This window comes from Protopterus annectens, chromosome 9.part0, assembly GCF_019279795.1.
Source record: "Protopterus annectens isolate FY-2018-M chromosome 9.part0, PAN1.0, whole genome shotgun sequence".
Classification (NCBI taxonomy): Eukaryota; Metazoa; Chordata; order Ceratodontiformes; family Protopteridae; genus Protopterus; species Protopterus annectens.
Window position 1 is genome coordinate 202,943,011 of NC_056743.1, and position 15,113 is coordinate 202,958,123.

Below are 15,113 nucleotides of genomic sequence, written 5' to 3' on the forward strand. Positions count from 1 at the left end.
TTTAGTATTTTAGGAAGGTTACCTGTAAGTGCCTCAACATAAGTAATTTTATGTGTACGGTCTTTACCCTGTGCAGTAGGTGTGGTACAAGTATCACTGACAATCTCTTTATGATTAATTCTGGATATGTGAGAGGGTTTTACCTCCAGCATTAAAGTGTATTTTCACCTCTTGCATACTTTATCTGTTTTTTTAAGAATAAATGGGTTGTCAATGTACATTTGAATACTTACCTAAATCAGACTGGCCACAGAGAGAGTTGTGAAGTGGTATCCATGGCTGCTGATATACTAGGAGAAGTGAGGGAAATTTAAATAAGGAATAGGTTAATAACACAAGAAACTTGATGAGCAATGCTCAGCTATGCACAAACTAGATGCTCAAGTAGCTAACAAAATCTGTCTAGACAGTAAGGGTATTTAAGGGAAACTTACAGTGTGAGAGATCAGCTTCTACACAGACATTTAATTTATGTCTCTCTTAGGCAAAGTATTATACTTTTAAAACAAATTATACATTTTTAACAAAGAGAAAACTGGTTGCAAAACATATAAACTTGTTCAATCATTTAGATTTCAAAATTAACCTTTAATCTCTAAGTTTTGGAAACAAGATAACATGTTAACATTGGTTGAAAAAAAATAAAAAAGCTAATTATTTAAATAATAAATTTGTCCCCAACCACACTAGCTTATTTTAACCCTAACCCTTGTACCTTTTTATTCAGCGTGTTTAGAACCAGCAGCAGATGAGCTGCATATTATTTGGTTTTGCCCTTATTCAAAAGCCTCATGGTATACTTTAAAATTAAGCTTTTTAAGGTCATTGAAGACATGGCTAGGATTATCAGAGAGTTATTAATAATTTCACATAATAATTATAATTCAGTTACAGCATTAAATCCTATCAGAGACATTGTGTAGTATTTTTATAGTGTTATAGATCATCTAGGTAAAAGACATTTTTTGTAATAGTGGTATTTTGTATAACTTTGAGAGTGCACATAAATTTTATATACTATATTGCTAACTTGTGATTTTTCACTTTGCTATTGGTTACTACTTTTACTGTTGCTTATATTGTTTGAAATGTTAATAAAATGCATTTTACAAAAATAAATAAGTAAATAAATAAAGTAAATGACACAGCCTTATATACCTCTTTTATTGTAACTCGGGTGTATACTGTACATGTTTGTGCAACTCCCAGTACTTTTTTAATGGTTATGTTATTGGAAGTTGGATTGCTGCATGCATGTTTGTGTGTGTGTGTGTGTGTGTGTGTGTGTGTGTGTGTGTGTGTGTGTGTGTGTATGTGTGTGTGTGTGTGTGTGTGTGTGTGTGTGTGTGTGTATAGGATGGATCCCCCTCAATGCCATGAAAATTATTGTTACTCTGATGGCTGCATTCATAGCATGAGAGGGGTGCAACTTCATGGCATTTTGTGGTATTTTTTTGTAACTGGAACCATTACATTTTTATACTGCAAGTTGTTATTCTGTTTGTCACTTGGCGCAGAGGTGAAGGTTGCAGTCTTTAGTCCCTGTGGTACAGGGTTTGAGTCCCTCAGCCCTCATTTGCTTCCAGTGTGACCCTGAGCAAGTCAGTTGGCCAGATATTACTCCCAGATTGCTCCTGTAAATTGGCTGTATGCCTGTGGGCCTAGCTAGTAAACAAATAGGATTATATATATATATATATATATATATATATATATATATATATATATATAATATATATATATATATATATATATATATGGGATCCGTACAGATGTTCGACTGCATCTTTCACCGAATCCCAATTTGGTGAGCATACTTGCGCGAAAGTGCTGTTCACCGAAGCAGCACTTTCACATAAGTATGCTTGTTGTTCCAGTCGTACTACTGTGCGGTAAGAGAAAATTCCCTTTTCTCCACTGTAGTGCGACCTCAGAGTGAGAATATTTATTTATTTAACATTTGTTAACCGGGAAAGTCCGACTAGGTTCCACAGATCCTGTTTTCGGTGGAGGTCCAGGGAGAAATGCATGTCTTTAGAAAGTACCCGGAGGAAACCCATGCGAATGCAGGGAGAACATGCAAACTCCGCACAGAAGGCACCCCAGCCGAGAATCGAACTGGAGAACGTCTTGCTGTGAGGCGACAACATTAACTGCTGCACCACTGCGCCACCCGATATTAAAGTAGGAGGGGTGCAGGTCAAGTAGATTTTGTTTGTTTTTTTTTTTTTTTTTTTTTTTTTACATACTTTAACGAAAGTGCTTTCATTAAAGTGTGTTCGGTGGTAATGGATTTTGATCTTTCGATCAAAAGTCCTAGATATATATATATATATATATATATATATATATATATATATACATATACATGCACACACACACACACACACACACACACACACACACACACACACACATATATATATATATATATATATATATATATATAAACGCTTGTGAAAATTAACAAATTAATCAGGATAGGGTACTTAATCCCCCCTCCCCATAAAAGTTGCTAAGTATATCCACAGAATATTGTGGCAAGATGACTAAACATATATAGGCCATACATAGTAGTAATGATCAAATTAACAATATTCAAACGGTTACATGGAAATGATGTTGAGCACTAGCTAACAGAATTGACGGGAATGACACAGTAAACTTGTGTTCAGCAAAGCATTGACATTTACTATCCATGAAAGCTGGGCATGTGATTACAATGGGAAGAATGAGGTAGGGTTGCCACCTTTTCAAATGGCCATAGTGGGACATTTTCGGGACACACATCAGATTTTACATGCCGACACAAACCCACGGTCAGTACAAAGGATAGAACTTTCCTTTTTTGCCTAAATATAAGGTTATAGCAGTTTAGTTGCTTCAACTTGCTTATCCTGTTTCTTGTAACATGTAGGTATTTTAGATACAGAAATAACTATTTTATGCAACTATTACATTACATATGGGACATCATTATGTCCTACAATCTCAGGACATTTGCCATTTTTAATATTTTTGGTCAGGACATAACCGCCCAAAGAGGGACTGTCCCTCGCAAAGTGGGACAGGTGGTAACCCTAGAATGAGGTTTGTTACAAAGTTTTTAGTCTTTATGTTTGATTACTTTGAACTGTAGTTAATAAAATGTATTGCATTTTTCCGTCTAAAAGAACTTCAGTAGACTGCTTATTGACAATTCAACCGGTCATGCGTTATTTTAAATGTTATGTACGAAAATGACAGATGTCAGATTTTCCTTGGGTGATTGTAGGTGTGTAGCGTGGGTGTGTTTAGATTTGGACAGGGCGTAGCGGGGGCAATCTAGGGCGGGATTTGCGCCTGCGCTTAATGGGGCTGAGTCGTATCCGCAATCATAGTGGTTTAATTTCACTTAATAATAATAATAATACGTTCTATTGGCGTTGTATCTGTTGTACGCAGTCTTTGGGGAAGTCCGTACTACCTGCAAACTGCCCACAAAACATTTCACAATATTTTATTATTGTCTGCGACTTTAACAATCTGCGTAACAAATAATGTGTCCGATATCTTATTTACCAAGTCAGACTGAAGAGGAAAAACAGCCTAACATAGGGGCGGGACAACATTCCTGTTGAGACCTATCTGTAGCTTTTAGCTGTTTGAACGATAAATGGCGCTACCGTTTGGATTCCGCCCCTATGATCCAGGATGCAACGCACTGGTGTGAAGATGGCGGCAGCTAGCAGTTTTACTGAAATTAGCTGCTGGGACCGCGATACGGTTACTAAGTGGCGGGAGTTTGTAATCAACACTGGTGAGGGATTCCTTAGTAGCTTTATTGTAGTGTTTGTGTTTATTACATTGATTTTCGGAATTGTGTAGGTAGTGTGTGGATATAAGGGAGTTTTAAGAAGCTTCCCAAGGTGGGTTGACATGTGAATTTAGCCATGGGCAGAGTGGATAGCTAGGTTTGCAGATCTCTGCAAGGAAGGTCATTAATCTGGTGAATAAATTATTTTGATCCTGTATGCCATGAAAGAGTATAAGTTTGGAGTTTATGAAAGGATGGTCAAATGTAATTGGCCATGCTGCTGCTGATCACTCACACTGATGCATATTTCCGGGTACACTGTTGATCAATACTTGCAGACCAAGTAGGAGAGCTTGTGAAACCACGTTTTTCATTTTGGCTGGAATACGTGTTGTCTTTTAGGAGTATTAAATTCCAGAGATAGTTTTTTGGATGTTAAAAAGATAGTCTGAATTTTTTTCCCCTCATGGATAGTTGTCATGTTTCAGCTGCTTCCAGTCTAAGTGCCAAACCACGATTTTACTTGTAGTTGCCTTAAACATGTATATCTTTTGTTATTTTGTTAGTAAATTACAGCTGCTATGCAATGGTTAGTTCTGAAGTCTTAGCATTTGGGAGCCTCATACCTTTTAGGATGTATGTCATCTCAACAACTATATCTAGTGCTGCACACAAACAGTATCTGAATAGCATGATGATAGGATGGTGCCACAAGTATTGATCTAGCCATCCTTTTTATTACCTGCTTCATCTATTCTAGGGTTTTGGGGGCATTACTAACCCATGTACTATTCTGGATTAGTGTATTCCAACCATGTTTATATCTGGGCACATATTACTGTATTGTATGGAATGCCATCATGAAGTAAAATTATAACCGAAAAATATGTTTGTGACGCAGTAGCACTTCAGTCCGGTACGTTTTGGTAAACATACTTGTAAATCTACAAGGTACATGTAGCTTTGTCACAAACTAACTCAGAATGCACATAGTTATGAGCATGACAGGGACATTTAATCTCATTTTTCTTTTACAAACAATACATCCACACATTTTTCTTTCCGTGATACTCTGTATCAGGCTAGAGGATTTTTTTTTTTGGAGAATTTAATTGATTTTACTTGAGATCTTTTTGCTGTGCTGAGGAATTAATTTAAATTGTATGAGGGTCTGGAGGCTGCTAGCCTTTTAGAAATCTGGGATCTTTAGGTTTTCTTTGATGCATTGTAGTAAGTCTCTGGCCATTGCTTTCCAACACATTCATGGTATGTGGGGAAAACAGCTCTTTTTTTTTTTATTTTATTTATATATTTTTATATTTTCTAACAGAGTTTTTAGGAAGTCTGCACTTCACCAACCATATGGGAGTTTCATCTCATTTTCTTATTTTGAGTTTGTTGCAGTTCAGTAAAGTAGTAGAAACACTAAAAAGAAAACCACTCTTCCAAAAGACTCCAGTTCTTTGACCAAAGAATGATACCTTAAAAACATTGATCTTACAAACAGTTGTAGCATTTACTTACAATAAGTCCTTTTGTATAACGCATCACCACCTGGAATCAGTCCTTTTGATAAAACACCATAAAGTGTGTTTTCATTTAAACCAAGTTTTCACCAAAATGCTTCATTTGTGCACAGCACTGTTAGAGTAGTTGGCTGTCATGCAACGTTTTCTGCTAAAAATAGGAAATCTGAACAGAATGAAGCAACATTTCTTGGTGAGAACATCATTATCCTAAACGAAATGAGATGTATCAGAGTTAAGTAATACAGAGGTGCACACTTTAGAAGGATGCTAGTACAGCAGAATTACTGTCCGTTTTAGTCAGTCAGTATTCCATACATAAACAGCATTTGTTAAGATCAAAGTCACTGTATACTTTTGGCTACCAAAGTCCATTACACTTACAAGATGTAGCATAGTAATTGGTAAAAAACATGCGTGATTTGCAGCTTTTGACATACTGGTAAAAATTTAAATTAATTCCAGACGGAGTCCCCTTACTGCTGAAGTGCATAAACCTTGATTATATTTATAGCTGATGCTGCAGTCAGATTATACTACACAACAGATGTGAGGGTTTGGATTACTTGCCCTTTCAGATGGGGTTGCCAAAAGTGTTCCACAGGGCTCAGTACAAGGGCCACTTCTTTTGTGGCCCGTTTTGCTCAATGTGGGAAATTAGCTATGGATAACTAAATATAGTCATAAAAGCAAATATGTTTTATTGAAGAAGTAATGCTACCCTATCAGAGTTTGCCAACATTGTGTACAAAAAATGCAAATGCTAACTTTTATTCTTTATAAACGTATCTGCTAACCAAACAGCCCAGTTTGTGGCATACTACTGTGCATAGTCTACTTTTAAGTCTGAATTGCCATCCATTTATATTAGTCTTGATATAAAACTAAAAGTTGATAATGTACAGTTTTTGTCTGTTATAATATTTTCTCATGCTAGACATGCGTAATTCACTGTACATAGGAATCTGTTGAAAAGCACTGTTTTCTCACACTGACTGTAACTGGTATGAGTTTGAGCTCCTCTAATGGTCAGACTTGTGCTCCTTCACTTGACAGGCTCAGAAAATTGAACTTTTAGACTTCAGTCTTTATTTTTTTTCAAGATAGGTGTATTGTCTGAAAATATAAAGTAAAAAAATGTTAAGTAAAAAAGCTACACAGGAAAACTGCATAGGTAAGACTCAGGCAAAATGGAGTCTTCACTAAGGAATACATTTAACCTTCCTTGAAGGAGAGACATGGGAAGTATTCATACAACCCCTTCAGGACATACAAATGTTTCATCTGTATAACTTCTGAATGCTCACTGACTTTAAAACGTCTTTATTGAGACTTAATAAGTTGAGACTTGTAGATAAGTATCTGTTTATCCAGCATTTTTATTAACTTTGTATTCATTTGATATTTTGCTGTAATTTTGATTATTCAATGTCAACATGATTGTTGTCTTTACTGTTTTTTTTTTTGCCTTTATTGCATGGGGCATGGCTGAAAAAGGTCCTTGGACTAGTTCACTTAACCAGTTAACATGTTAAATAAAATAAAATTTGTATTTCACAGTTTAATAGCAGCAGTAAAAGACTGAATGCAAACTGCTTTCTTTGTTGCCATTTCATCACACCATCTTGGGGATGCTTTTTTTGTCAGCCAGGTTGAGCACCGCTGTGCTAGTATTTTTAGTTTGTCCTAGAGAATGAGCTGGGGTTTGTCATGCTAGCATGGTTCTCTGTTTGAGTGTCTCATAGTGCACTTTATCTCTCTATGATTTGACAAAGCCTGGACACCTTAGTTTCTGGGGCTTTCTTTACATTTTCTTACAGTAGCAGTACTGTGAATCTCTGGATTTGGGGTATTTTTTTCTGGAGTTAGTATCCTTGTCTGCTTTTTCAAGGAGTTGTGGGTTTCGCTAGGTAGTAGGTAGGGACAGGTGGAATTTATCCGTTCATGCGCGTCACTAATTTGATGATGGGACATTTGGCTACATTAAGAGAGTCATAGTGAGTCTACTTTAGGACCTCGAAAGTTTCATAGCTCGAATGCATATGGATCGAACTACGAAACAATCGAAGTCCAAAAAAAAATAATTTAAACTAGTGTAGGCAGGAGGTAAGCCTCCCTGCGCCCCCCACACCCCTCATTACTTAAATATACCAACTCCGAGATCGCACTACATTGAAGTAAATGGAAATCTCTACCTACGAAGATTTCAGTTTACATTTTCAATGTTTTGCACTTTGCACTTTTGGTGTACTCGTGTCGAGAATATCGTATTCAATATGCTCTGACTTCAAGCACATAAAGTAGACCCAGTCATAGTTAGTCCCACTGTTTACCTGCGCTTCATTGAATTTCGTCACTTTGTCATTGAGAGCTAAAATACCTTTGTGATGTGCTTAGACATTCTAGGTTACGTGGCTGAATTACAGGGTGTTTTTTTTTTAATTCCTAGTTAACTTCTGTAATACCCTACCCAGTGCATAAGTGTTATAAAAAGAAAAACAAAAAACACGTGACTATAATAAAATGGTTGGGAGGGTGGAGATAGCCTTCATCTAAAGGTAGAATACTGGGGGAATGAGCAGTAGCTTTTAAGTTGGTAACTTTATGCCTTGAATTCTGTAGGAAGTGTACGTGGAGAAACTATTAACTGCCAATAGCCACTCTTGGTCATTGCAGCACATCATAGCTGGCTTACTGATCTCCTGTAACTGGGTGTGGGATCTGGTCTGTCTTTCATAGACCTTTTTCAGAGAAGCCAGTCTACCATGTTTTGGGTGGTGGTGGTGGGGGGGGGGTACCTAGACAAGACTTGCACAGGGAAATAATTTAGACTTCACTTAGGCCATGACTGAAGCCTAACCTTCACCACTGAGCCACTTTGCTTCTCACTAAGTGCCAGTACCCCATAATGATGTCTAGCTTCCTTGTGAACTTTGCAGCTTGACAATGTGTTAATTTTATCCATGTGTGATCATCTTTTGGAGTACTGCATACGTTTGTGCTTGTTTAGAATATAAAATGCCCATTAAAGTTTTATCAGGTGTTTTTGTCTAGTGTTAAAACTGTTTTGTTGACATAATTATGCAGTGTGTGAGTGCATTCTTCATTTTCTCTTCAGATACTCTAGATTAATTTGCTTGGATTTTATTATCTTATGCTTGGATATTTGATATTGTTTGCTTCCTGCATGGATGTTTGATATTGTTTGCTTCATGCATGTTGTACCATCTCTTAAAAAATATTTCATATTCAGGAAAATGCCCTGCACTACAAAACTTGTTACTGCCCAAGTGGTCAGCAAGTGACCTTCATTTTAGTAAGAAATTCTTGCTACTTGAAAATAAAGTTGCAGGAGACTCTCTTCTCCCAATATGTTGCTAAACTCTGGAATAGTATCCCCACACAAGTAAAACTCTCCAACAAACTCAATAGTTTTAAACCACTGCTTAAACAACATCTTACCAGTCCTGGTCCTGCACATGCTGATCATAAGTTCAAGACTTTGCGTTCACCATACGATACTCTCGTTAAACAGAGTACTCTCAACCTGTGACTGAAATGACAAAAAACAATTTTTATACATAACTGCTGCCTGTGTAATCCAATAAGCTGCACGTGGGCTTTCTCTTTAGTATCTTCCACTTCTGTAAAATCTTAGAATGTGTAAACGTAAATAGAAATGTAACTGTTTTGTGTTTAACTGGAACTTAATGTAATGCAATGTAAGCTTTTTTTTCCCCGGGCGTCCGCTGATGTTACCCAGTCAGATTTTCCTGGTAAACAAAGCTAAATGAGTCTTTTTTTTTTTTTTTTTTTTTAACTAAGTTTATTTTCCTTGATGCTCTTTGAGATGCAGCTAACTTAATAAGGAGAGGCATGAAGGTCCAGAGTAGGCTTGCCTGCTACTATTACAACAGTTTGCAGGTGAGAGGAGGTTTGGGGATGCAGCGAAATGTACACATCGCATGACAACTTTAATATGAGTGTGGTTTCTGTGCACTAAGCTTTATCCCCTTACCAGTGTTGTTGTTTGGGTGGTTTGTGTACTCTGGAATCATTTTGTAAATTGATGTAAAAATATGCTTTGGATGGAGACTTAGATGTCAAGATTATCTTGGGGAAGGGTCTTGTTTTTGTAGTAGGATGGTACACTGTTTCTAGTATGTTTTCACTATACTAGTTTGGGGATTCGTATCCCTGTGCATTTGTTGATAAAGTGCTATACAGGACTGTCAGGCGTATACACATAGCACTCCAGTGAGAGCCAGTAATGCCGCCCCCCCCCCCCCCATAAGTGCACAGTGATAATCTAGGTAAGAGCCACAGGATAAATCTTTGGGAGCTCAACAGGTTTTTGCCTGCTTGTGAGCATTTTTGCAGTATATTCTAGGTGAGTGACAAGTGTAGCGTGGCTGATGGCAACCTTGTTTTCTCATTAATTTATGCCGGTATACCATGAAGTGTTTTGTAATTATTCCCGGTTCCATGGAATGCATTAGTCGCTCTCTAGATGCATATTTAAGCTTGTTTTGTGAAGGCAAGAATGATTGCAAAAATGCCTGATTGTGGTATGACTGCATTAATTGGTGATTTATAAGTGCTACCTATTAATATCCTTTCTAGTGTTTTAAATGTAATCCCAATACACGTCTTGTTCTCTTTACCAGTAAAAAGACTTAAAATTACAAAGATCATCAATGGGTGTGGTAAATCCGCCATGGTTATTTATCAGAGGTGCACCACCCCAGCCTTTTGCATGGGTTTGGCTGTGGCTTCTATGATAGAGGTTATTGTCAAAACTAAGGAAATGACTGGGCACTCCTGTGCTGTCAGCGGTTGTCAAGGAGTATAGTAATACAGCAACTAACGCACTAAACTATAACCTGTTTGATACCTGATGGACTTTAAGTTGTGCTGTCTACATTCTGAGAGCTGACTATAGTGAAGTAACACACTATCGTTGTTTGCAGACTGTAAACCATTGCCTTTTCATAAAAAAGTCCACTTTTTTTGAAAGCAGCATCCCCGAGCCAAAATTTTAGATGTTCCTAAAATTTAGATACAGTGTGACAAGTCTTCCAGCAGCTTATAATGCTATGTTATTTTATAAGGTCAAAAGGTCTCTGTGTAATGCATATTTCAGTTTAAACATGTACAAGTATACAGAATTTTGGCAGTGTGTCCCTGAATGTGTCATATTTTGCGTGTCGTTATTAATCTCTCTGTCTCTCTCATTTGGCCAAAGGTGTGAGTAGTGAGTATGCATGCAAGTTTGTGGTATGGGAGAATAGGAGCAGCAGAGCTAGCCACTTGGCACTATGATCCTTGCCACTAGATGATTGTCACTGCTGAAGTGGTATTCCAACTCCATGTGTGTAAAAAAAAAAAAAAAAAAAAAAAAAAAATAGTAAAAAGTCCAAAGTCTGGAAACAGTGAGGTAAAATGTAGCGTTTATTCCAGACAGGAAAAAAAAATCACAAAGCTTTCGGGATCAACACTTTATCAGTGTGTATAAACGCTGCATTTTACTTCATTTCCAGGCTTTGGATTTTTTTATTACGTGCTGTTCTTGTTTCTTTAAATTATTAAAGTTTCATAGTTCTTATTCAGAAAAGCACGTCCTGTGTAAAACCTTTTCATTCAGTTTAATGTTTAAAAAGAACTGCATCCGTATCGCTAAATTGTTCATGTTATTAATTTAATGCCGAAACATCGCCAGTATAGTCGGGCAGTTTGTGAGATGGGAAGTGAGAAGGTGGGGTTTGGTAGGTAAATTTGGTAGGTAAAATTTTAAATATTGCCTCTCTCTTATCTTAGAAAGTTGCTAGAATGTTGATATGCATTTTCTGAAGGATAAGAAGTTTGAAACTTCAAACGTATGCCATTATTTAGTAACTTCGAACCTCCGTGATTTGCCAGAAAGCTACAAATTTTATGAGGGAAAAGACCAAACATATAAGGCAAATATTTGGACATTCTAAGAAAGTCTGGATGGTTGAGACGTATGGGTGGGTGTTAGCAGTACATCATTTCTATTATGAAACACCTGCTTCCTGAAAGTCAGCACTTCAAAAAAATGAAAAAATACCCGAAAAGAAAAAGAGCAGAACTCCCCCCTTTTTTAGGGGAGCAGGTAAACCCCCCTGCACCCCCAAAGTTGTATATAGCAACACCACGGAGGCATCAACTCGAAGGGGGAAATCTCCCTAAAATTGAATCCTTGCAGGCGCACACATAGAAATCACACCACACCAGCAATGATTTTCTATGGAGAAAAACTTTTGCCTTAGCTGTTTGTCTTTTTTTTTTTTTTTTTTTTTGTCCCCCTGTGGGGTACTGACACCTGACACTTGAAGAATTTTTCCACGAAATTGTGTAGGGAACCCAGTACATTCTAGACCTTTTAAAAATGTCAACAATTTACCTTACAAGTAGTATTAAATGTGCATGTAACCTGTGTGTGTGTATGTAGATCTAGTCTGTCATGTAGTGGGTACCACTGATTTAAGTAAATGTTATTAACTTAAGTAGAAACTGTCTGTATATACTGTTTAATTTATTGCAGAAACCTCACCAGCATCGGTGAATGTGCTTGGCTGTCATTCAGTCGATGTATTCCTGAGGTTGGAGAGGGAGGACAGAGTTTGCTTCTGTGCATCCAGGGCGGTACATATTTCATGAATAATCCTCCGCTTCACATCTAGTAACCCTGTGCATAACAAAAAGTGAGTTGAAGGATGAACAAGTGCAAAAACCACAAATTAGGTGCAAGGAGATGGCTGTCCTCAGCTTTAAGGTAGATGTCTGACTTCACTTCCTTTTATTTGCGAAATAAAGAAAATAAAACACAAACTTTACAATGTTAAGCAACAGTAATAAACGGTCCAAAACTTCAGATGTTAATACCTGTTCTGGAAGGTGCTGAAGAAACACTCAAACAGGATTAGCCATCAGAGTAACTTGGCTTTAATTTATAAGTCCTTTTGTCCAACAATTGTAATTCATCAGATCAACTTTTCAATAACAGTTTTAACCCATGGAAAACACATGTATACATAAAAAGTGCCAAGGATCATAAGTCATGATTGACTTGCTTAGTACTATGTATGAGATTAGCGTGCAACTAAAAGCTAGCCTGATTGTAACACAAGTCATGTTTTACAATCCAAACTAAAATAAGAAACAAAAGTCCAAATGAACTGGAGTGCAGAACTAATAATTAACTCCTAGTCTGTCTGCAGACAGGATCAAGGTATCAAAAACTCCCTTAACTAAAGGCAGTTTTAGCATGAAGTTGATAACAAGATCCTTCCAAAAAGATTGATTAAATGAAACAAAAAATATCAAATACCACACACTTGAATCAAGAAAACAGTACCCACTATAGTAACCCTGGGAAACGAGGCAATATGAGGAAAGCTTGCCGATTTAAAAATACACTCAAAAGCTGTAAGTTTATTAAAAACAAAAAATAAGTGTTCACCTATAGGGCTTCATCAGATCACTGTTAAAACTGAACATTCATAAAATGATTCATAAACTGAAAATAGGAAAAACGTCAGAATTCACTTTTTATCAAGTAATTTTCTGAATCTGTAGATAAAGAAGGCTGTTTCATCCATATCTGTGAGGTGGGACACTACATCAGGGATTGTCTTATTTGCCACTTGGGTGAATGTGGTTAGATGATGGGATAAGGACCACTGGACCAATTTCTCATAGGGTAGTATGGGAGGGTTTTGTGTACTATCCCACCCTTTATAATTGCATGCAGCATGACCGTATGAGGGAAGAAAGTGCAGAAATGTTGTTGTCCTGTGATGGCAGAGAGAATTTCTGTTAAGGGATCTCCCAAGATCCCTTGTGGAACAGTAAGCTCTCTTGCTGTCAATGACCTGCTTTGTTGGATAGAAGCAGCAGGTGTGTCTCGGAAATGACAGAGGTTGTCAATAAAGTTTGCTTTTACCATGCTTCTGTTTCTAAATGGAAGTGGATGTCCTGTTTAAGTTGGTCATCTTGCAATTAATTTTGACTATATTATGAGCATCTTTATGATTACAGGCCTTGGATATTTAATAATATGCCTTTGATATTTAATGAACTAGGTGTGTGACGTATGTTTTTTTCACCTGTCTGGACCTTGTAGAGGGAGGATTATGGTATGGCATATGGCTGGTCAAGGAGCCATGTAAAAAGACTGCTCTGTCCCCCTCAAGAATTAATTCCTGAACTTCATTATTAACAGAATTGCCCATTTGTTGATGATGCAGGAGATGGTGTTTTGGAAGAATGCTATTCTTGGTGGCTATCACCTCTGCTTTGAGAACATTGACTGGCTTTTAACAGTGACTGAGTTCTTTGGAGTTGTCCACCTTTCCCTTTGAATGTGATTTCTGAGTTGTTCATGTACTTTTCTGTCCTGGCAAAATCACAAGAGTAGAAATAGTGGCTTGCAGTTGCTGTACATTTTCAAGGTTGATTGCTAAGCATGTCATCTTTAGCCATAGGGCAGCAAACCACCCATTGGAAAATGATGATAGAGTAGTGACCTGTTCCACTGGCTGCATTAGGAATGTGACCACTGAAGACATTTCTGCCAAGGCCACTTTTCATCACGGCATACCCTTTGCCAGGCATTGTTTTGACTGTGACAGCTGGAGGTTTGCTATCTCTTTTGTTTAGTTCAGGGTTTAGCCTTTTGAACATTGACATTCAGACTGTATTCTTGTTGTTTCCTTATTAGTGGATTTATTGCTTTTTCAGCCCAGCAATGGATTTATTGCTTTTTCAGCCCAGCAATGAGCCCATCGGTGAGTGTACCCATTGCTAGGAATAACAGATGGGCCAGCCTTCTCTTGGATTTCCTTCAAGTTAGGCGAATCTGTAATTGTTTCTTGTCTGCGTTGTAGTTGTTGAGTCTTCACTGCTGTTTTTTATTTGCAGGAAATGTGCTTGCCAGTGGCTGGGTGTTTGAGGGTGGTGGGGCATGGTAAGCTCAGTCTAGATATGCTTATTTAGTTGGTTTGTGACATCGTAGATTGTGCTGGTACCCAAAGGCAATGCTAACTGCAAGCTTTACTGAGAAATAATGCTGTACCTACACTATTTCCACCCCATTAAGGGAGGACAGCACAATAGTATGTATACAACCTTTAGCATATAGTCATCTGAGAGGTGCTGCTAGACCAAAGAGGGCCTGGATTTTACACTCACTTTTTTGTGCCCAAAAAGAACTAAGAACGCTGACAGATTCTTGAAGTTAGTGGCTTGAGTCAGTGTGTAAAGCATCATTTTGGATGCACACAGTGCAGTCCATCCTGCCTGCAGACTGGTGACTGGATATGTTCTTTGAGTCTCCAGGATGCGCACACACATCAAAATAGTGAAATCATTTGAGTAGATTTCTGCACTTGATTCCCAGTCGTAGGACCTGCCAGAAAGTGCCCTTCATAAATGAGATTGTATGGGAGAAAATATTTGATATTTTTTATAAAACCCCATTTTGTGTGTGTGTGTGTGTGTGTGTGTGTGTGTGTGTGTGTGTGTGTGTGTGTGTGTGTGTGTGTGTGTGTGTGTAGAGATGCAACTTAATCTCATGGACTATCTTTTGTTAATAAGAATTTGTCCAGAAACTTTTACGTATTACTGATGTACTTGTTTTTTCCATTTTTATGTTCATGAAAATGTACAAGTCATCTGCTTGTGCTCGATCCTTTGTGATGATTCAGACATTCCTGCTGTTTGTCTAAATTCATTGGTTCTTTTTTCAAGGTTATTAAACATTTAACATA

General features: G+C 37.5%; 1 protein-coding gene across 1 annotated transcript in view; it reads left to right on the top strand.

Moving 5' to 3' along the window:
- Positions 1-3,381: 3,381 nt before the first annotated feature.
- Positions 3,382-15,113, top strand: part of NUP160 (nucleoporin 160) — a 1,498,284-nt gene continuing 1,486,552 nt past the window's right edge. The window contains exon 1 of the mRNA XM_044082750.1: positions 3,382-3,799. Within this exon, the coding sequence (XP_043938685.1) occupies positions 3,694-3,799 (106 nt within the window). The 5' untranslated portion in view covers positions 3,382-3,693. The remainder of the gene's footprint in view (positions 3,800-15,113) is intronic.